The sequence below is a fragment of the Rissa tridactyla genome, chromosome 3 (genome assembly GCF_028500815.1).
Source record: "Rissa tridactyla isolate bRisTri1 chromosome 3, bRisTri1.patW.cur.20221130, whole genome shotgun sequence".
In the NCBI taxonomy this organism is placed as follows: Eukaryota; Metazoa; Chordata; class Aves; order Charadriiformes; family Laridae; genus Rissa; species Rissa tridactyla.
In genome coordinates, this window is record NC_071468.1 from 11,134,625 (window position 1) to 11,157,849 (window position 23,225).

The window sequence follows — 23,225 nt, forward strand, 5'->3', positions numbered from 1 at the left end:
TGGGAGATCACTGGTGTCTTAACTACTTGCGAGTGTTCCAGCTAACAGAGGTAATCTGTGAAAGACTGTTTCTTTTGTATAGGTTGTAATCCAGCCCCAAAAGCTGTAGGGTGGACACAGAACATTTTCTCTGTCATCCATCGGTACTTTGTGGAGGCTTGGCCAGCACATACAGCCTGGATGGACTTGTCAATGTGGGGAGGAGCTCCTTGTTATGCAAACACCATCTAGGATGGCTAACAACGTTCACATGAGTGGGCTGCTAAGCCGCCATGATGATGAAGCCACCAGGACCTCCACCTCAGAGGGCTTGGAGGAGGGTGAGGTGGAGGGGGAGACCCTCCTGATTGTAGAGTCTGAGGACCAGGCTTCGGTGGATTTATCTCATGACCAGAGTGGGGACTCTCTGAACAGTGATGAAGGTGATGCATCCTGGATGGAGGAGATGTCCTATTACTGCGAGAAGTGCCAGAAGTGGATTCCAGCAAGTAAGCCTGCCCGTTGCCTTGTGTCTCGCTTGCCTGGCTGGAGCTGTTGTTTGCAAAGTGGTTACGCTGTCTTGCATGCCTGTTTTATGCAGCAGCCCTTGTTTTGCTGTATTGCCTTCTGTGTTGGAGGAGAAAGGCTCTCAGCACAGCCTGGAGCCTAGCAGCCTCAGCCTCATGCCAGCCGTGTGCGTTATGCACTTCAGTCCATGAACTGTATGGGTGTCTGAAGCTGGCATTCCCTCTAAAGACATGGGACTGTCTTCTTTAACTAGTAATGAACAGGGGTATGACTTCAGAAAAAGCACACCCTCCCAAGTCTTGCTGCTGTTGCGTTTAGGGGACTTTGCCCAAGCAACTTGGCCTCTCTGCTCACTCAGATAAAGATTACGACCCTTGCTGTAAAGCTTTTCCTGTGGAGGAAAAGGGCTTTGGGATAGCATTACTTTTTCTGTATTTTTTTTTTCCTGGTCAGTTTGTCACATCTGTGGAGCATATGGTTAAATCTCAATTTTAATGGTTTCCTGATAATGTGAATTTAATTTAGCTTTCACAGAAGCGTGTCCAGCCTGTAGCAGCTAGCTTTGGGAGGTGTTCAGAGCAAGCTGCAGAACTTGATCCCTCTGCTGCTTGACATAAGATACATGCTGTTAGCAACACGACAGACTAGACTTTACTTTCGAAATTCTGGATTATTCTGTTATTAGAGCCGAAAGCTAGATATTGCTAAGCACTGGTTGTTTTATGGTTTGGGTTTTTTTGTGTTTTGTTTGGTTGGATTTTTTGTTGTTCTTTTGAGGTTTTTTTGTTTGAGTTGTGTGTTTGGGTTTGTTTTTTTTTTGTGGCTAGAAATAATGAACTCTTCAGGTGGCACCTGCCTTGCAGGTATGTCAGAGCTGCCCTTTTGCCATCTTAGAATTTGCCAAAAGTTACAGTAAAGAAATTTCAAGCTGTGTTAGTGAGTGTTTTGATGTTAATGTAATGGAACCAACATCATACTGTTAAAGTAGTGTGCAGTTAAAAAGACATATTAACTTGAAATGTATTAATAAAAAAAAAGCAGAGAGCTAAAGGTAGCATGAGATATTTCATCTTAGAGCACTTGATTTAACACTCAATTTGTTTTATTTTACAAAGATGTTCCCGTCTCTCGTTGCTGTGGAACAAATCCAAAGAGCAGAAAAAGCCAATAGCAGAGCAACAGTAACTAGATACAAATGTGCAAAGTAAACGAGCCGGAAAAGGGGAATGCTATTCTCTTTGCTTATTGTTCAGTTATATGGATATCAGTTGTCACTTGTGAAAATCACCAACACGCTCAGACAAATTATCACTTTTTACATTGAATTGCTATGTAAAAATTCTATTAATCTACTAAGTGTGGGGTTTTTTTCCCCCATCAGACGTAGGTGCAACTTTAATAGCTAGATTCTGCAGTTCACTGTGGAAGCAGAGCATCCATGTATTACAAATGCTTGATCTGGTGCCATTATACAGTAAAAGAGATGTCGTTCTTTTAGAGAAAGACCTTTCGTCTGGAACTTTTCAGAAATGCTGTTGTCTTAACTGTTTCCCTGTCCTGTGATTTTATTTTTTAATTTTTCATATTTGTCTAAATGAACCCCTGGTGAGTTTAGAAATCCTGATTCATATGATGGTTTGTTTTGTTTGGATTTTTTTTTTTCCTCTGCTCCAGAAACACAGAATTAGAGCCCGTAACTTTGACTGTGTGGGCTTTTACAGGTGGCTCTATCCCAGCAGATCGCTTTTGTTCAGACAAACTTTAATGCAGGGTTGGCTTTACACAGCAAAGCCCATGCTGAAGTGCTTTGCTGATTTGGGATCTAATGCATCAACTGCAGTAAAGAAAAAGTGTTTCCTGGTAATGTTGGGCTGTTGTTTTGGCTCGCGGTCTAAAGGAAAGAAGATCTTCCCCTGACAGGAGAAATAAATACCTTAAAGCTTCACGCCATGTCTGCTGCAGTGCATCCTAGAGGCTGCTGTAAACAAGGACTGGCAGCCTTACTTTAGTAACAATTTCTGGACAGGGAAAGAGAGAGCTGTAAAGACATGTAGCAGTGAGTGGAAAGATGATGTGGAAGAGAAAGTTTTTATGTTCTGATAGCTTTTGCAGTAGCACACCTTTTTTTAAATAGGTCAGCTTTTTTTTTTTTTCTTTTAAGCAGAGCGGAAAAACAGTTTTTTATTGAAGTGTATAGGTTATCCCGGGGAAGCAAGAAGGAATGAGAAATGCAGTGGAAACAAGGAAATCCTTGGTTTTGTACCTGCATTCAGATGTTAAGTAGAATGCTCCTTTTTTGTGCCTGTGCTTTTCAGTTGGTCACTGGCTGCTGCAACTGTGAAATGAATCTGCACCTTCCATCGCAGCGAGTTCTGATGCTTCCTGGGAACTGACTGGGTCTCCAGACTCTGGGGAAAAAGCAAAAAGTACTTTTCTGCCCGATGTTGTAGGGAATCCAAATCTCCTTTGCAGCATTTTTTCCCTATAAAAGGACCAAGAAATTGATTTTTGCCCATTCATTTTAGGTCAACTGAGAGAACAGCTCAGCTACCTCAAAGGAGACAACTTTTTCAGATTTACTTGCTGTGATTGCTCAGAAGATGGGAAGGAGCAATTTGAACGGCTGAGATTAACGTGGCAGCAAGTAAGTAAAATGTTTGTGCCAGCGGAATAACCACAGGACTTTCTAAAATTGTTGTTTGTTGTGTATGTGCTACCTAAAAATGGAGAATCAGCTATCGGTAACAAAGAAACATATGCATGAACTTCAGAAATTAATTAGCTAAGGATTGCCTGCATATTAGAAGTTGGGCATTTGGCAGGTGAATTGAAAGATAATCATGCAAACCACATTCTTTTTTCTTTTTTTTTTTTTTTTTTTCTTCTTCCCCTTAATGTTGCTCATGAATTCGTAGCTTCAGGCAGGTTTGGAAAAGCAAATTGAATGCAATTTGACTGCTAGGTATGAACAGGTTTTTGTGTATATGAGCAAATGTAAAGCTAGCGAGGTGGCAACATACAAACAGAAAGCTTGCCAGTCCCTGAACGCAAAGCTCCAATCTGGCTGCTTACCCACTAGCAATAGTCCTTGCTGGAATTTGCTATTTCAGTCACTTGCACACCTGAGCAATCACAATAATTTGCATTATACAGCAACCACCATGTGGGTGAACTGATGCACACCATCTTCTCTAAGCAGGGTGCTGGAGGGGCGGGCAGGCAGTGCTGGCTGTCTTTGCGTAAAATGAATTTGATTAAGCAGTGGCTGCTGCTCAGCATTAAGTGTTTCCACATGCTGAGCATCGGGCAGTATGTGCAAGACATCTATTTTGCATCCTTTGGGACAGTAGTGGTGTGATGTCTCATAATAGATCAATTAAAACATCGGTTTTAACTCCTACAGTGGTTTCTCATGGTGGCCAGTGCAGGGTTGCACAGGAGGCAATGTTGGCACAGCAGGCTGGCAGAGTTTCAGCGAGTTACAGATCTGGAGAGCAAAGGCTGCTAGCATTACACCCAGCTCTCTTCAGAGTGGCACGGGGAAGGGACAGGCAAAATCAAAACGGGTGAGGGAGAAAGTTAATGAGTGAAGAAGCTATTTCCTTAGGCTTCCAGCAGCCGCTGCTGCTTCTGGCTAAGTCGAATTTAAGGAAGTGGTCAAACTTACCTTGATGTAGGAAAAATAGGGACAGTGATTTCTGGATTTTTTTCAGAGTATGTGGCCTCAACAGATCCTTATCTTTAACCAGTTGAAAAGAGAATTGGTTTTGAAGTCCTGAGACACTATCCCACCTGGCTTAAAAAGCACAAAATCCTAGATAGATAGTTATCAATCTAAGAGGGGTTGCAAAGCAGAAATAGGGTACAGGGGACACTAAAGCTGTCTGTATTTTCTCATTTTGGCATCTTCAGCAATGCATTCCAGAAAGCTATGTCCTGCTGTGAGGAGACCCATCTCCCTAAGAAAAATACATTTCAAACTTCTCTGACGGTGAAGAATAAGTCTCTGCTGCAAGTAGTATCCAACCAAGGCTGTGTGTTGTTGAAAGATGGTCCCAGCCCAGCTGTACGATTTTAGTTGTATTCAAATGAATTGGATAAACATGATCATAGTTGGTCACCTAGAAATTACTTACAAAGAGGTGTGATATTTTTCAAACCTGCCCTTCAGTTCAGGCATGTAATAGGTCAGACTAAATTTGGTTGTGAAGCATGTGAATGAGCTGTAAAGGGACCGTCTTTAATGAAGGTCACCTGGAGACAAATGTAATTCTTGTATACCCAGAAAAATTAGTAGTTGTCGTGTGATTTTACAGAGAGTTTACAGCCTGTTCAGCTTGAAAAGTAACAGTAAGTGTTTAGAAGGACCGTTGTCACTAGATGGATTATATTGTATTAAACTTGAGACTCTTTTTGAGAGACTTTTTCCCTATCTCCACACTACATTCAGACCCCAGTTGCGATATAATTCATTTATACAACCATTGCAAAAGCCTGTATCTCGGCATAAACCTGCATAACTAGGCAGCTTGTTATTCCCTTGGGATAGAGCGTTCTCTGGGAGAATGTGCATCTAACAATAGAAAAACAAGAATGGGCAGCATGAAAGCAGGAAGAAGATGGATTGCAGAAGTTGCCTATGAGATGTTGCAAAAATAAGATATTTATGAGGGAGCAAAGACTTGTGCGTGTGTGTGTGGCAGCTGTGGGGGGCATTTCAGCAGATGAAACAGAAAAGACTCACTTGTATCCAACACTTTGTATTCCAGGTTGTCATGCTGGCAATGTACAATTTGTCTCTGGAAGGAACAGGCCGTCAGGGGTACTTCAGGTGGAAAGAAGATATTTGTGCTTTTATTGAGAAACACTGGACTTTCTTATTAGGGAACAGGTAAAGACGTGGTGTTTCCCTGAAGGTCTGGTTGGTGAGCCAAAGGAATTAAAACTTGTTATGCAGATGGACAAGAATCCTGGTTAATTTGGTGATGTCTCTGTGACATTAGTGACAATATTGGAGGATTTAATATTGAGGACCTGAACATAGGCATGAGGGGTACTCTTGCAAACAAATAAGCATTTCTTAGTGGGGAAAAAGAACCGCAAGAATGTCACACAAACCAATGTAAATGCATATATTTTGGGTTATTTCTTATCTTCCTGTAGGTAGTGTATGAATCTGCAAAGCCTTTGAGTATTTGTAAATAGACACAATGAATGAGCTAGGGCTGATGTCACTGGGCTTTAAAGGAAAAAAAAAAAGAAAAAGTCCAGCAAAGTACTCTGTTATTTGGCTATAAAGCTTGGATGGACCCAGTTCTCCACAGAGGAAAACTGTGCCTAGTCTGTTAGCTTGTTTTGGATCTCCATAAAATAACTTTACATAGCAGGCATTACAAACCACTGAAATGGTTTTCAGTGTGTGTAAAGAAAAAAGCTGTTGGAGTAAGAAGCCGTCTCGCAAAGGGCAGCCTTCACAGCTGTGTGCTGTATAGGCAAATGGCACATTTTTTCTGAGCACACTGAAGCTGTCAAACCCAAGTCTCACTGTTGATGCATGTGCTACAGAGGCAGGAAAGGAACTGAGCAAGCCTTCGAACTTGTAGATTTGATTGACTTCACAGCTGCTTTTCTTCCCCAGGGATTTCTCTGTCGTAAGATCTGTAAGATCCTTTCTCCCTAACCAGATTTCTTCTTTGGCTTTGCTTTCATTGCTTGTCTGTGCCTCCTTATTCTGTTCTCAGAAATGTTAGCATTTGTCCCCTCTGGAGTCAACAGGGACCCTGACAGGAAGGGAGCCGATGGCCCATTGTCCCTTGCTCAGGCAGCCATCACCTCCCAGGGTTTGCTGCTGCCTTTTGAGACCCGCCCCGGGAACTGTGCACACCTTGCACTGATTAAATTCAGATGAAGTGATTACTGGCCTCAGAAGTGGTGTCCCCACTTGCCTGGACAAGCCAGGGGACAGCTGAACCACATGTGTAGCGGTTCAAGGTGTGCCACGCTTTACTTCCTTGGCATATTAAAGCACAGCTTATCCAGACCTACCGTAATGCTCCTGACTCTGGTCTGGGGCACCTGAGTTTAATCCCCCCCACTTATGGGTCAGTACCCCAAGGTGTGTACTTGGCAACACTCAGACAGCAGTGAATACCTGCCTGGCCAAGCCTAGCCTGAGTACTGAAGTTTTTGCCAATGGAGGTATGCGAAGGCAAGAAGGAATCCCAAGATCCTGTGCAAATAAGGGTTTAGACTCTACACCGTGAACCTGGTTCTCCGTTAGCCAAGGGAGTACCTCAGTTATTTGCTACAGGGGCAATTTTAAAATATTTCTTCTAACTTCTTCCATACGACGTTCTAGTTAGCCCTGTGACCAGTTCTTAGAGCAACAAAAAGCACTCAGATGCCCAGTAGAGTACGCTGCCCTGCAGAGTGAAAGGCTTAAATGCAGCTCCCTGCCTCCAAGTGGCCAAAAAGGTGCTACAGAAATAGTTCAGTAAATGTGGCTGGCTGGTATGTTGACTAGTTGGCATCCTCTTGCCCATGCTGCAGGAGAAGTTTTATGGCAGAAATCTCCAAGCAGAGATTCTGCCTCTCCAGTATGTATCGCAGGGATGCGTCTGTGGGACAAGCGCGCACACTCTGTTATTTTGCTACTTCCTGCATCTCTCTTGTCCTCTGATTTATTTCTCTGACCCCTGAGTCTGCTTCTCTGCAGTGCCCAATGAGGCTGCAGCTATGGAGGGCAAAGTGGTCAGATCCCAAGTCCCTTTGTGAATTCGGCCTTAGGGGTCCTGTCCTGCAGCTCCAGGAGCTAAATGAAATCTCAAAGTAGTCAAGGCAGGCATTTAAATTAAGTTTGTCTTTCCTTACGTGTGAAGTGGTGACGCCTTTATCATTTTTCCCTTGCCTCTCCCATCCTGTACACCCAGAGTCCTGTTTGCCCTCTTCAGTAATGGAATATTGCTCTGAAATATCAGGTCAACACAGCTATCGGTAGGATCCTGTTCCTGTTCTTGCATCACCAAATTGTTAAAGGTAGCAATATCAGCATTTAAAAGCTGGGGGTTCCAGTGTCAGGGTAGACCTGTCCTCCGTAGGCTCAGCTTGTGACGGAAGAGAAATTGAGCTGCATTTGCGTGGCATTGGTGGAGCATACATACACAGCGCTTTGTACATCAGAGCCCACTGGTGCATTGTCACTTGCCCTTCAGAGTGATTCTGTTTGAGAAGAAATTAATTAATCTTAGCCTGTTTGAGGATGGGGGTGTAGCGAGTATGTCGTCTCTCTGCATCAGTACCAGTGGCACTTTGCCCTTTCCATCCTGGCGGAGGGAGGAGGCTTCAGGATGAAAGCACAGCTGGCCAGGGGGAACCTAACCCTTGGTTTCCCCTCTCCTGCTGTAGGAAAAAGACTTCAACATGGTGGAGCACAGTCGCTGGCTGTCTCTCGGTGGGGAGCCCCTTGTTTTTCCGCTCAGGGGCACAGGAATTTGGAGAACCGGGGTGGTGGAAACTGGTTCATAATAAACCCCCAACCATGAAACCTGAAGGAGAGAAGTTGTCTGCATCTGCACTAAAGGCAAAAGGTAATTCTTTCCCTGATGGTGTGTAGGTTCCTAGCTATGGCCAGAGCAGGAAGACATGAGAAAAGTTTATTTAAAATAATGTGTTTGTGTGTATGGACAGTTACAGGACGTGATTTTTTTTTTCTTAGTTTCTCTGCTATAATTCTTGATTTAAGAGGACTGTGGTGTATATGCTGCAGTATGAGAAGCCTGTTATATTTCATTGCCTTTTTGCATTGTGCTAAACGATTTAGAGGCTTTTGAGATTTGTTCAGGTTTTTTGAGATTTGTTCAGGTTTTTTTCGTAGCTAAAATCTACAATTTCTCTGCTCCTCTTTACCCTAGGAAGGTTTTTTTTTATGTTTTGTCCACACTAGATGCGAATTCCCTTCTGTGCAGAGGAGCAAAATTGGGGCTTAAATGAGGCTTTAGTGGTGTATTGGCTACATGTCCAGGAGTGAGTTTCTTGTATATTTTGAAAATGCATCTTCTAAGATTTGTAGTCAATGTGTGGTTTTGACTGTATGGTATGTGTCCAGCGACTGCAGGAGCTCAGTGTCTGTTAGAATAAGCAAACTACTTCTTTAGCAGCTTCAAAGCCACCTCTGGATCCTATCATTACTGTGGAAGGACTCAGGAAGCGGGTAAGCCGCAATCCAGTCGAATCAGCCATGGAGCTGAAGGAGAAGAGATCTCGCACTCAGGAAGCCAAGGATATTCGGAGAGCCCAGAAGGAGGCAGCCGGCTTCCTAGACCGGAGTACATCCTCCACTCCCGTTAAATTCAGCAGTCGAGGCCGTCGTCCCGATATTGTCCTTGAGAAAGGAGAGGTGATTGACTTCTCCTCCTTGAGCTCTTCAGATCGCACTCCTCTGACAAGCCCTTCTCCTTCCCCATCTCTGGACTTCTCTGCTCCTGGCACTCCAGCCTCGCATTCAGCTACTCCTAGCCTTCTCTCAGAAGCAGATCTCATCCCAGATGTCATGCCACCACAGGCTCTGTTTCATGGTAAGAGATGCCATGTTTTTTCTTTAATAATAAGCCATACATAGTTGTCAAGGAAGATGTTAAATAAAAAGAAAACAAACAAAAACAAACAAAGCAAACCAGAAGAAACTTCCATTGAGCTGCAGGATCTTTTAAATATAAGATGGAAAGTAACTGGTAAACTTCTGTTTGTCTTAGTTGTGTGTAAATCTTGATTAGTTTTCCATAGTGGTATTGCCAGCTTCTAAGGCCAGAAGGAACCTCCCTTATGGTCTTCTGAGGGATCCTGAATAAACAATGGGTAGAAGATTTCACCTAGCAACTGCTGCACCACTCAGCATAAGCAACACAGATTATGCTGTTAGATAGCAACTCTAATTTTGCCTCAACCATTTCTTGAATGGGAGAAATTTAATTCTCATGGTAATGTTCCAGTAGTTCTCTAAGTTCAAACATCCCAATTAACAAATGTTACGTATCAGTCAGGTTGCAAAGCAGTGATGCAGGCTGAATGCTTTTAGGAGCCAGACCTCAATCTTAATCAGAGAAGTCGAGAATAAAGCACTTCTTGTTGGAAGGAAGGATACTCAGGTTCTGTAGAGGGACAAATCCTGTGCTTCTGTGTCTCCTAGCTGTTCCCTCAGTTTAAACAGAACTCCTCCAGGGTATGCTAGCTGAAGATATAGCTCACCAGCTTGACTATTTGATCCCCAGTCTTGAGGAATTTTCAAAAACGTAACACTTGTCAAAGACAAGTGTCAAAACCACTTGCAGCTCAGGAGTCCCATGTTTTCGGGTGCTGAAATGCAAGACACCTTAGAAGCAGGATTGATTCTGTGTCCTGAAACGGGACTCCTTATGGTGTCTCCTGTCCAAAATCAGAAGGTCCAGAAGTATATAGAAAATGGAGTGTGTTGGGTGAACCCGCGTTATTTCTCCTTAGCAGAAAAGTCCTGTGACAACCCTTTTTGGAAGGGGGTTTGATATTTACATTTTTTCCTGGATTATTTTGATCTCTTGAACAGATGATGAGGAGATGGAAGGAGATGGAGTCATAGACCCAGGAATAGAGTACGTGCCCCCTCCCAGTGGGACAGCTGGTGCTGGCACTGTGATAGCAAGTAGAAAAAAAGTGAAGACAGCTGAGCAGATCAAGCAAGAGGTGGAGAGTGAAGAAGAAAAAACAGAAAGGATGGAAGGTGACAGTGAAGATCCTGAAGAGTCAAATGCATCGCTGCAGGTGAGGGGACGAGACAAGAGGAAGCCACAGCTGGAGAAGGATGCTAAACCCAGAGCTCCCAAGCATACCTCTGTTAGCATCTATGAGGAAAAGCTGCTGCTGAAGAGACTGGAAGCCTGTCCTAACGCCATGAGCATGACCCCAGAGGCCCGGAGACTGAGACGCAAACTGATAGTCAGGCAGGCCAAGAGGGAAAGAGGACTGCCGCTCTTTGACTTGGACCAAGTTGTGAACGCTGCTCTGCTCTTGGTCGATGGGATTTACGGAGCCAAAGAAGGAGGTGTTTCCAGGTCCCCAGTAGGGCAAGCAACGTACAGAACTACTAGCCAGGATTTCAGGATCTTGGACAGATACCAGGTGAGTGTTTCCAAATCTACGTGAGCTTTTGGCATTGGTTATTTTACAGCTTTTGCTGCAGACAGCAGTGTAACCTTGAGGTTATCTGACTCCCAAAGTGAAAAGGATTATGTGAACAAGACTCGTTTTGACTTGGGGCTGTGTCCCCACCAATGTTCTCACAAGCCCCTTTCTTCTTGGGATGTGCTCGTACAGCACGGCTGTCTATCAGTGTCAGCACCACAAAGGTCTATGTATTTGTACTCCAGCCCTGCCCAAACACTGATGGTGGAGGCCTGGAGGTACCCAAACAGGCGGTTGCTCTTTCATGCTGTGTAGGAGGGAGATCACTTGCGGCACTTTTCAGAGTAATGTATGTGGCTCGTAGGTTTGGGTGCTAAATCTGAGAGTGCACAGCAGAGTCCTGTGAGGTGGGACCATCGTGCTGTGGGTCCAGCCCATCCTGTCAGATTGAAAGGCCCTTATTCTCCCTATATTGATATGATTCCCCTGTGTTAAGTCATTGACTAATCTTCCTGAAATGTTCTGCGTTTTTTTGTACATCTAGACAATGCTGCCTGCCATGAAGGGATATCGACAGCAGACAACAAAGTTTCTGTATCGACTGGTAGGCTCAGAAGACCTGCTGACAGACCACAGTATTGTCAGTCCTTACACATCCCGTGTCCTGAAACCGTACATCAGGTACAGATGGTCAGAGGTTGAATTTGCTCTTGGCTTGTGAACCAACAGCCCATGGAGAGGACACCTTTCCTGGGCACTGCTCCTCACTCATCACTGGAGCACAACCCAGTATACTGTGGTAACCCTGAAAGGACAGTGTTTAAATTATTTAGCTGAGTAGTTAAACTGGCTCTGCGTTGGAAGGGGAATCTCCAAGAGAGGTCAGGGCAGAGAGGGAATCACTGTAGTCATTTAGTGGACGTTGCACCTGCTCTTGGGTCAGAACTCCTTGCTCCTGCTGTAAGGAGAGACTGGCTTGGCATGCTGCGGATCTGGGAAGTTTCCTGGCCTCTGACACAAGGGTGGTTTTGCTGAGCTGGGTGCTGTTTTCCCACATGAATGGAAGACTGTTCTTTTGTTCCGAGTTGAGCATGTCAGAAAATATTTTATGGGCAGTACCCATTCAGCTGCAGTGGCAGTTATTGTTGCTCACTCGCCTTTTGTGTTTGCTTTTCATGTTACTGGCAGGCGCGATTATGAGACAAAGCCCCCAAAACTCAGGCTGCTGGCAGAAATCCGGGCGTATCCACACAGGAATGATCTCAACTGGAAGGCTGAGCCAGAAGCACCCATTGATTACTGCTACGTTCGCCCTAATCACATCCCCACTATAAACTCCATGTGCCACGAATTCTTCTGGCCTGGTAAGATTCCTTCAGTGCTTGGTTTTCTAAGAAGGAAGTGGGTTTTGTTCAGAAAAAAAATTATTCTTGGGCCAAACTTTTCTTCAGTTGGTGTCTGGCTGGGTTCTTAGAAAACCATTATCTGATGTCTTAGGAATGCAGTTGAAATGGAGACGTGGGTTTGGTGTCTTTGTTTTTCGAGATCATTTAGAGCTGGGCAATTAGGCCTTGATTAACACAGTACTTAAAGAAATAGGTTGTTTTGGGTGACACTATTGATGCCAATAGGAGTAGTCAGTTACTAAAATTAAGCATCCAATGAAACGTTTTGCACAATCTGTGACTGAAGTAAACAGTTTTATACCAGAGATCTACTCCTCATTAGCTTCATAAGAAAGTTTCTTCCTAGCAGCTGGATATGTTGGAGTGAAATTGGAAATTGCACTCACAACTGCAAGATTCACTGTGGTGTCCTTTATTTCTTACAGCCTCAGTATTTGCAAGGTATAGGAAAGCTTGGGTATTGACTTTTATGTGTCATTTCTAGAACTGTAGGCTCTTTGGGACAGTGGCTGCCCTTTCTGGGGGCAGTTATGACGCTGTTGTCTCTAGTTCTTCTGAAATAATAATTGTGATGTTCATCTACTGCATGGATCAGCTTCTGATCAGTAAACAACGCGGCAGGCTAATTTAGAAAAGCCCAGTACAAACAGTACACACCTTTATTCCAAGTAACTGTTTGCTTTACGTTTTGATTTGCAGATAGTGGTTCGACCAGGTTTGTAGTTCAGCAGTGCTCATACGCTACAGTCAGGATCGGAGCTCTTTGTGCTACTCATTGTCCAAATTGTACAGCTCGGGGGGAGATAATGTGACATACCTTCCCTTTCACAAGCTGTTTTGGAGCTCATGAGAGACGCTTGCAATCCTAACAGAGGCTGAACCCCTTTGTCATAGTCTCTCCTCTTCTGATAATGCATTTGAAGTTCTGGCCAAGTTGGGTCGCACCTTCTTTAAGTTCTTCAGGACTCACCCTGTTTTATTTAACATAAGGAGCGTGGGTGTGTTCCACCCAACTGTGAACTGTTCGTCATTAAATCAGAAAGCTGACACTCCCATCGGTCTCCAAACAGGAATCAAAAATCTCTTCCATGGTGTAAATTTTCTGAGGCTGGGATTATACGATTATTGCGCCTTTGGTTCTGTTGTAGCAGGAGAGAGAGGTAAGCAGTGATACTTCAGGAGATAAAGCACACTGTTTTTTGTGGATGTGAAGGGTTTAGCTTCACAACAGAGAAGAGCATTGTTAAGCTAGCACTGTTATTCGGAGAAAAAACTGTAATTCTGCCTCAGTTTAGGCACCTGAAGCATGTGTGCTTGCAGGCTGCTATCATTTTAGCACACATCTTAGGTGTGCTTAGTTGCCTTCTAACAGCGATGCTCTTGTTGACCAAGTTCTTAAGTTTTAGGCGCTTCACCAGGTGGGGTAAGACCAAGCTTTAGTTCTTCCACCTCTCCGTATCCTTCCCAGCAGAGCTCTTCTTGTTTCTCACAAAGCAGAAACAAGTTTGTAGGTAGTTACCGCAAATGAGCTGATGTGAAGCAAGATTCCCCCTTCTTGTCTCTCACGGTATCTTGTGCCTTCATGTCCTAACGGGAAACGTCTCCCGAGCAGACGAGTGGTAAACCGTACTGAGCTAAGCATCTTCCTACAGGAATAACTGCGTGCTGAGGGGACGGCACCATTTCATCGACGCCAGTGTGCTCAGGGCAACGTAGCGTTCCTGTACAGACATGCTGTAAGGCACTTCACAGCCATTTGCAGCCTTGAGATAATTAACACGGCTCCCTATTGCCAATCGATTCCTCCCACGTCTTACTCCACCCAGCTTACTCTCGAGCAAGAACATAATTCACCCGCTTATTTGTGCCTGGCGCCTTATGAAGTCTTGCATCTCATCAAGAGTGATAAACATTACTGGAAAACATACTCTGCTATTTTGTTATCCCACAGTCCAAACATATACGCGATTGCCAATTTAAGGCTGAAACTAACATTTACGGCACAGCTCCGCTATGTCTTGCACCTCATTTAGGGCCTGTCCACACAAATTACCAATCTCATGTGCTGTGAACTGCACTGCTTGGCCCTAACATGCTGTGTGGATGCTCTCAGGCTGCAGCAGCAATGTGATTAGGCAAGGTAACGAACTCCACGCAGAAGTCACCGGCTTCAGGCGTTTCTGTCCAGCCTCTGACTCACAGAAGCACCGCTGCCTGAGAGGCTGCTTCACGCCCCAGATTAGAGAATTTGCATGCTAAAAGCATGTGTTTTGATAGCATTGAAAGCTGTGGTCAGGTTCACGCAAACAGCTGAGTGTGCACAACAGAGGAAGCAGTAGGAGCTCAAGGCCAGGTGGAGAAAAGAGATAGGAACCTTAGGGAGGTAATGCTACCACAGCTGAAGCCCAGTTTTACATCTGCTGTGCCTGGAGAGGGTTTGCAGGAAGAACGGGATGGTTCACTCCGTGTATCTGTCTGATACACTCTGAATCTCCCCGCTTTGCTTGTCTGCAGGCAGGTCCTTCAGCATTTGCTGACTGGAATAGGAATGGTATACACCAACCTGGTGCTGGCCTGGCATTCCCAGGTGGAATGAAGAAGCCAACCATTATCCATTAATGCTACTGTAGCCCTTAAGAGCCCTAGGAAAGGGGCCAAACTTACTAGGACCCAATCCAGCAAACATTTGCATGCAGAAGTATCTTTATTCACATGCATATTTAGAACTGGCTCCTTAGCAGAGTCCGTTGATACAGCTGAGAATACAAGCCAAGGAAAGATTAATTGGGTGCTGAGGTTGTGTGATTTTTTTTTTTAAATTATTTTTTATTTTTAAAATCATTCTGGCTTAGAGAACCCGCTTTTTGAGCTTTAGTTTCATCCTTGGGTCATTTGGGAGGAAATCAGCTTTGTTAATTTCTCCATGTGCGAATACTCAGTAGTTGGTAGGTCTTGGTTGGTTGGTTGAAGCAGATTTGGTTCAATCTCTGAGCTAAAAAGACTTAAAACTCTGAATTTCCCTGCAAGTGTGACACAGAACAGTCTGCTTTTCTCTTGGTTTGTAGTGTGTTCAGCTGCGGTTTGTCTCTTTTTCCATAGGAATTGATTTGTCAGAATGCCTGCAATATCCAGACTTCAGCGTCGTCGTCCTTTACAAGAAAGTTATCATTGCCTTTGGCTTTATGGTGCCAGATGTGAAATACAATGAAGCTTACATCTCTTTTCTGTTAGTTCACCCTGAGTGGAGAAGAGCTGGGATTGCAACCTTCATGATTTACCATCTTATCCAGGTAATGAAGTAATGAAGTCCTGTGTCTCCGATAAAGAAAGATCTCTCCTTTTCCTCTTGCCCATTCTGTGCTTACACACCTGCACAGATTCTCAGCAGCCCCTGTGAACATTTATGGTGGGAAATCACTTCAAAAGCAGAAACTAAAATGTATTTAGAAGAATAACCGTACTGGTCAGGTCCTCAAAATTAGCAAGATGCTGTAGAATTTGACTGTCTTGGGATTGACTTTGTGTTCTTCAGTGGTTAATAGACAGTAATATCGTAAATTTGGGGTTTAAAGGAGAAGATGAGATAATAAAGGGGAGGTTCAGAAATAATCTATTGCAGCTTTCTTGGCTACACCTGGTTTATTCTGTGACCAGGGCTGTTGCATTAAATCACTTACTGATCTTAATCATTCTCTTTCACTTCTAATATGCTGGTTCAAATCCAGCTGAGCTGAAGATAAAGAATAAGTGTTTGCAATCTCATTCAAATTTGTTCAAACTAGCTTGTACTGGGCTTTGTTCCACAGGGACGTTTGGGAAAATTAATCTGAGCTCACTAAACGGGTGGTATTAAAGTAGTTAAACTTCATTAAATCTCTGAGTGAATACTGTTATTCAGGTGGCCTTAATTCCATTCGCTTTCTTGAATTAAATTGCAGGAAAGCCAGCTTAATTTTGAGGGAGAATGCAGACAGATGGCATTTTCAGAGCCCAGCTGTGCCTCACCAGGGCCCACAGTTTTACCACTCCCTGAACTCTGTTGGCAGAGCTGATGATGTGAAACGTTCCTTAACTTGTTTTAGTCAAGATGAGCTGCACTAGCAAAAACTCGCCATTGAAACTGTTTTTCCTCATACTCATTTGGCTGAAGAGAGGCAGGGAGTGCTGGCAGAGCCTTGGGAACCGTGATCTGTACCTTGGAAAAGCAGTTTCCTCTGAGCGTAGCTCTTCTGGGCCACCTGAGGGTAACTCTTCTACCTACACAGCTCTCTGCAGTGTCCACCTCTCTCTGCTCTAACGTGTTGGCACAGGCTGCTAACCAGTCTACTTTAAATTCATCCCTTGCGTTTCCCGAGCGTCTCTGGGTGAAGCGTTTAAGTAAATTGCCCTCAACTGTGGTCTGTTGACATGAGATGTCAACACCTAGTGAGAACAGGCGCGAGCGATGTGCCAAGGTTTGCAGCGATCCAGCAGCTGGACTCATGTCTCTCCAGCAGAGTTGGGATGTATTGGCAAGTCACCTGTGGAAAATCATCACAGCTCTTTGTAGCATGTATCCCAGCCAATTAACCTAATTCTGTTTGCAGGTAGACTAGCATAAAATTATCATCTTGAGGAGAGCCAGGCAGGTTTGAGACTGGTTAGGCTCGCTAGCCATGAGAGATCACCATTGTATGTTCAGCTCGCGTTAGATTTATTTTTCCGTTGCTGATTATTTGTCAGTGGTAGGAAGGGGTTTAGTCATGAAGGAGGGGAAATGGTGGTTGTCAGCTTCTGTTCCTCAAGCGCCAGATCGTATGTGCTGCTTTGCAGCCTGCTCGGGCTGACACCAGGGTCTGCTCCCTGTAGCAAGAGCCACTTTAGTACACTGTTTGGATTAAGGGTAATTCCCCATCTCTTGGATCAGCGTGCTGAGTTTGGGGATGGATTCTTGGAAACGGCATAATCTAACAAAAAATGTGTTGATGCAAACGGTGCCTCGATGATGGGTTTGTTGTCAGAAGTTACCCTATAATGCATTGAGCCCAGAGGACCAAACTGCATCTTCTTAATATCTCATTCCAACTACCTATTCCCAGAAATGAATCCTCTTTATTTTACTTGTTTGTTTTTGTTTGGGTGGTTTTTTTTTTTCTTAAATCCCTGTGAGAGCTTTCCCTTTGAATCGTCTACCTTGGAAATTTCCTGAAGGGTGTTACTGTTCTCATTTAAGAGTTGCAATACATTCAATATACATAGAATGCTATTAACACACTAGATGAAAGCAGGAAAAAAAATATTATATTGGCATCTTTATCAGAGAGCTGCTGGTTAGAATATTCTGGGATCTTTAATGTAACTTCAGCGATGCCATTTGCTGCCTGAACTGAATTCCCTGCCTTCTCGGGAGGCAAGTGCTGTGCCCTGAAGGATGGGAGAGGAGCTGGGTGGGAGAGACAGGAATTCCAGCGTGACAGCCCAGAGGTGCGCTGGGGCTGCTCGCGCGGTCCCGGAGAGCTCAGCTCTGTTTGCTGATGGGGACGAGTGCGGCGCCTGATCCTCTGGCATGTTTTGTCTTTTCTTCAGGCCATTGTTAATAAGTATTTGAGATCAGTGCTGTACACGGAGATTATTTTTAATTAACAGTTATTTAGCAATTGACAAAGGAAAACTGACAAATTATAATCCAGAACCTGCTTTCATTGTCAGAGAGTCCATGTTTACCAGAAACAAAGGCTCTGAGAAAGAGTGGCGCCCTCTTCGCCTTTCAGCTGTTGCTATGTGTGGTAACTTCTGTGTCGAGGCCTGCGATTTTCTCACATTTCCTCAGGAACTTGAATACCTGAACTGATGAATCTCTTCACCTCCGCATTCCCCCAGAGGCTGTCTCATTCTCTTGCTGTGATTCTCTTTTTTTTTTTTTTTTTTTTTTTCCATCACCCCCCACCCTCCCTTGGCAGACCTGCATGGGCAAAGACGTAACCCTTCACGTCTCTGCAAGCAACCCTGCTATGCTGCTCTACCAAAAATTTGGATTTAAGACTGAAGAATACATTTTGGATTTTTATGACAAATACTATCCCTTGGACAGCAAGGAGTGCAAGCATGCGTTCTTTCTCAGGCTGCGGCGCTGATCTGTTGGAGCTGTCTCGGCGTCTGCGAAAAGCCCGGTCTGTCAAGCAAAGAACCACCACGGCTTTCAGTGGAGGACGTCGGCTGCCATGTGAGAGCTGGAACGCACCGATGCCTTTATTCCTAGGACTTCAAATGTCAACAGTGCTGTGTTGTGTGCTGAAAGTACAATCCAAGAGGACTGATTCCTACGCTCCAAGGGGAAAGGCCTGGAAATGCCAACTGGGACATGCTGAAACCACTGGAAGACTGAAATTCTTTATGGGGAGTTTTCCTGCCACTGTTACTTTGGAGAGCCTCATTAACAAACAAACAAACAAACAAAAAGATACTTCTCAATTCAGAGGGGCCCCATGGATTTCTGATTTTGAAACCTATCCAAAAGAAGTTGCAGGTTTTTTGTTTCTGTTTTTGTTTATGGGAAATTAACATCTAAGCTTAAATCATCCACGGCGCTTCTGTGATTTGATTGCTTTGTTATGAACCACGTCTCGAATCTGTGAAGGGAGATAAGATATGGGTGCATCTAGCTGGATGCTAACCTTAGCAAAGCTCTACCCGTGCCAGAACAGCAATACCGGAACGATGTTTTAGGAATAATGAAGTGTGTGTGAACTAATATGATCCCAATGCAAGGCTCAGAGGAGACGTTCTTCTTCTGCTCCTTCCCTACTGCCTTCCTTTCCCTTCGTTGACCTTGTGCTCAATGTGAAGTTCTTGTAGTGCGCAGTGTTTTGTGTTCAGAAACAAGATGTCAAGCGGGTTTGTAGCTAGGCAAAGTAGGACACAACAGCCGCCAAATCAGCTCTTTGAGATCTTACAACCTATCTGCCAGTTGTTGATCCTGCAGATCACCCCTTGGGCGCACCTCTAACCACAGAGCCAGCCTCGCTGGCTCCAGTATCCACCTCCTCTTGCTGCAGACTCTCTGGCTAGAAGAAAGCCAGAACAAAAGTCAGCAGTGACGTTTGAAATGCAGGCTCTGGTTTGTAGAAGCAATCCGTTTGCACCTTGGAGGGAGGAGAAGGTAGAGGTGGGCCAGTTCCACTTCTTGGAACCATCTCGGCTGGGATTTCGTGGCTCTAAGTGTAAGCAAAGAGGAGAGCAAAGAATAAGTAGAAATAACCAAGAATTAAAAAAAATACAAACCCCAAACAGTTTCTCTGGAAGCGGGGTCTAGTCCTTTTATACAGTTTAGCAGCTTCCCTCTCTCTCCATGACTTTTATTGCAGATGAACAGTAAGTTGGCAGATTGCTCTGCTGCCTGACCAAAGGTCAGTCTGTGCAGTTTAAAACAGGAATTGCATCCACTGTGCTGTTCCTTTCACATCAAGGCCCACAGAGAGCTACACAACAAAAGTGACGACTTTTCTTAATCCACTGTGTATACCCGTGGGGTACCTGGCTGTAAGTAGTTGTTCCCTTAATGGAGTCTTCATTCTGGTAACCGCAGAGAGATGGACACAAAGTATGTTTTTGTGTAGTCGATGTACATCGTCACCAAAACAAAACCAGTTTTAGTGGGAGGGGAAAAAGAGCCCATCCAAGCATTGTGTGCCCTAACATCTGTGCACATTTCTGCCCGCTTTATGACTACGTGAAAATTTTCAATGTTACTGATGTTAGCTGTACTTGGAAAGAAAAAAAAAAAAAATCTGTCTTTATGAATGGAATTAAAGCCCTTCCCTTGGAAAAGCCTATCTGTAGTCATACTGTTTGTTAAGCTGTCTCTCCATCATCTTATTTCATTGAAATCCAGCAAACTCAGGTACGGCCGATAGAGGATGCAAAGCGTGTTTGTGGGCAGTGGAGCAAGGCAAGAAACTCCTTATTTCTCTACTGGGCATCCACACAGAAGCCACACGCACGCAGGCCCTAGCGGGCTGTTTCCTTGCCAGCCAGATTTAGGAGATTAAAGGCAGTCTGAAGAAGATGACCAGTTCTGTGCCATGTTCTCGAAGGTGACTGTGAAGATTTTGAGGAGCTTCTTGTTCTGTGCTTACCCCTCTGTGGCTTTGTCCCTCAGAGGGAGGATGCCAAGTGAAGAAGGTGTTAGAACAGCCCTGGGATTCCCAGTGTGCTGCAGACCGCTTGTTTTATCCAGGCGGTTCATTTACCCCAGACCCACAAAGGCAATGAAGTGCCTTCGAGCTTTTGTACCTGAGCCATTTTGGATCTGTCTGTCATCTGGAAAAGTAGAAATACCAACATTTGCCTTCTTCAGGGAGACTGGTAAGAATGAGCTCATTAAAGGTTACAGGGGATGGAGATCAATATTGCTGTTCTGCAGGCTGCAGAAACACAAAATTGCTTTGTGTTTACATGGACATGGCTTGTTTCTTGCTAATTTGCACCTATTTCTTAGAAAATCAGCCAGTTAACTGCTGTACCTATTATATCCCACACTCCTGGCTTATGTTTTGATCCCTTGGTGTTATCTTATGTGAAGGACACTCCCCACTCCCCTGCCTGTAAAAATCTGGCATGGCTTTGAACTGCTTGCCACGATCCCTCCCTGTTGATCCTAATGGCTTTGGTGAGAACAGGGTGCAAGTGTGGCTGGCTCGAGGATTGCTTTGTTGATGATCTGGGCAAAGATGAATAGCCGTGACCCAAGAAGATCTTCTTGACTTGCAAAGGGATCCCAGCAAACCAGATCTCAAGGACACTGGTGAAGCCTGCAGTCTCTGTGCGTTACTTCCTCTTAGCGACTCAAGCTGTCTCTAAGAGACTGTTTCTTTTATTCTGCTGGCTGTATGGGTGAGCACAGAGCATGGAGGCACTGTTTGGTGAGCAGGAACTCGCCCCCCGCTTTCAGCAAGTCTTCTGAGGATGGGAGGTTGAGGCACTATGTGAAATCAGGTGTGCAGTCTGATAAAGGGCTGGCAGCCCTGGGGAAACACGCCAGGGTTGCCAGGGAGCTCTACCTGCCCTCATGAGGTCAGTACTAGAATTAGGCAGCCTTTGAAGTAGCTATAAAATAGCCACTGTAGCTCCATTTCTCTTTTGTGGCTGCACAGGGACCTCTTCCAGCTTCCTCTCCGAAATGTTGAATAATAAGAAGCCCGAGTGGCTCTTAAGCTTAGCAGCTTGAGGCCACGGCTTGAATGGTCATGTGCAGCTGGCTTTCTGTGCAACGGATGAGGGTCCTCCAAGGCTTGCAATGAAACAAACTGTGTGCTTTTAGCCCTCTGCTCGCCTCTTTGTGCCTCAGAGACCAGCGTGGTGAGTTACGTTAGCTGTGATTAGAACACCAGCATCCACCCTGCTTAATGACACGACTACGCCACGCTTCCCTGAGCCGCGCAGTGACTGTAGCGGTGATTGTGGTTGCCAAACACAGCTCAGTTTAACAGAACAAAGTTTTCCTGGAGAATAAAGGTGGAACCTCACGCTTCCCTAATAGGGCAGCAAAGCCTGAACTATTCCACGTGCTTGTCTGAGCTTTGATACTTCACAACCAGGAAGCTGCCCACTGTGGTCAGCTTATCGTGCCTGTTGATCTACAGTGGCTGAGCTGCGTAAATACTGGGATCATTCTGCATAGTAGTTTGTAATTTTGTAGAAGTAATACTTTGCAGTTTACTTTGAAAGAGAAGTCTCTTTCCTGAGAGGCCTCACGTTGCACGCGTATGAGCTGAATGCTGTTTTTGAGGTTTCAGATCCAGCCTGGGGGAAGAAGCAAAAGTCTGCTTGGTTCATTCGTTGCCACCTATGGTGTTAGGATGTGTTTCTTTGCAGACCCATCAGGGAGTGCTGATAACCTCTTAGTGAGTGGTTGAGCTAAGCCATGTCTCTGCTTTATCCCTTGTCTCTGCTTTGCTTGCTTCAGCTTGCCCCAGGAGGTAACCTGGGCCACAGGGTTGCTTCCCTCTAGCCCGTGAGTTTTTTCTGGAGGAGGCTCTCTCTGAGCAAGCACCACCTGACACATCAGGCACTGCAGGAAACTGAGACCCTGATGCTGTGATGGAGGAGTAGCTGGTTCTTCCCCACAAACACAACTGCCTCCTGCCCCTGTGGCAGCGAGGCAGATTGCCAGGTCCTGCTTCCTTCTCCGTGTAGGCAGCCTTAGTCAGGCAGAGAGGACGAGTTCAGCCGCTCCTGCTGCCTGGGGCAAGAACAGGCAGCTGCTGCCACAGAGCAGGGGGAGCACCTCTATGCGGGTGCTGTCTCAAGGGGACCCTTCCTACTGTGCTTCTCTACCAGCTCTGTCCACATGGAAACCCTTCTTACAGGTATATTTAAAACAAACAAAAAAAAAGTTCGAACTGCCCAACTTGTTCTCCTTCCCCTTGGCTTTGTGCTGGAGGCTTTAAAAAAAGCATCCTTTATCACAGAATGGTTCGTGTTGGAAGGGACCTTAAAGACCATCCAGTTCCAACCCCCCTGCCCTGGGCAGGGACACCTCCCACTAGACCAGGCTGCTCAAAGCCCCATCCAGCCTGGCCTTGAACACTTCCAGGGATGGGGCAGCCACAGCTTCTCTGGGCAACCTGTTCCAGTACCTCACCGCCCTCAGAGTGAAAAATTTCTTCCTGATACCTAATTGAAATCTCTTCTCTTACAGTTTGAGGCCATTACCCCTTGTCCTATCACTGCATGCCCTTGCAAAGAGCCTCCCCATCTCTCCTGTAGCCCCTTTTTAGGTACTGGAAGGCTGCTGTAAGGTCTCCCCGGAGCCTTCTCTTCTCCAGGCTGAGCACCCCCAGCTCTCTCAGCCTGTCCTCGCACCAGAGGTGCTCCAGCGCTCTCATCATCTTCGCTGGCCCTTTTGGGCTGGGGCGGTGCGAGGACGCGGCTCGGGGCTGCGTGAGCCGCTGCTGGGCTGGGGACGGCGGGCGCTGCCGCGACGGCCCCGCGGCTCCCGGCCTCGCCCAGAGACGGTGCCGCCGGCCGGCGCCTGCCCGGCTCCCCGGGAGGGGAGGGGAGATCCGGGCCGGCCCCCACGCCGCCGCCCCAGCGGCGGGAGTACGGCTCCCGGCGGCGGGACTACAGCTCCCGGCAGCCCTCGCGGCCGCCCCGCTCCCGCCCTGCCCCGCGCGCCCAACC

At 45.5% G+C, this 23,225-nt stretch overlaps 1 protein-coding gene across 3 annotated transcripts; it reads left to right on the plus strand.

The window, feature by feature from the left end:
* Window positions 1–211: 211 nt before the first annotated feature.
* On the plus strand, window positions 212–18,624 carry KAT14 (lysine acetyltransferase 14). 3 transcript variants are annotated; one of them, XM_054196662.1, is made up of 10 exons: window positions 212–488; window positions 3,033–3,151; window positions 5,277–5,398; window positions 7,912–8,093; window positions 8,661–9,080; window positions 10,085–10,656; window positions 11,204–11,340; window positions 11,848–12,023; window positions 15,165–15,355; window positions 18,005–18,624. In XM_054196662.1, the coding sequence occupies exons 1-10, from the start codon at window positions 215–217 to the stop codon at window positions 18,176–18,178; spliced, it is 2,367 nt and encodes a 788-aa protein (XP_054052637.1). In that variant the 5' UTR covers window positions 212–214; the 3' UTR covers window positions 18,179–18,624. The 3 variants fall into 3 exon arrangements, with proteins under 3 accessions (XP_054052637.1, XP_054052638.1, XP_054052639.1); XM_054196663.1 differs by having other exon boundaries at window positions 8,664–9,080; XM_054196664.1 differs by lacking the exon at window positions 18,005–18,624 and adding an exon at window positions 17,754–17,972.
* Window positions 18,625–23,225: the final 4,601 nt, after the last annotated feature.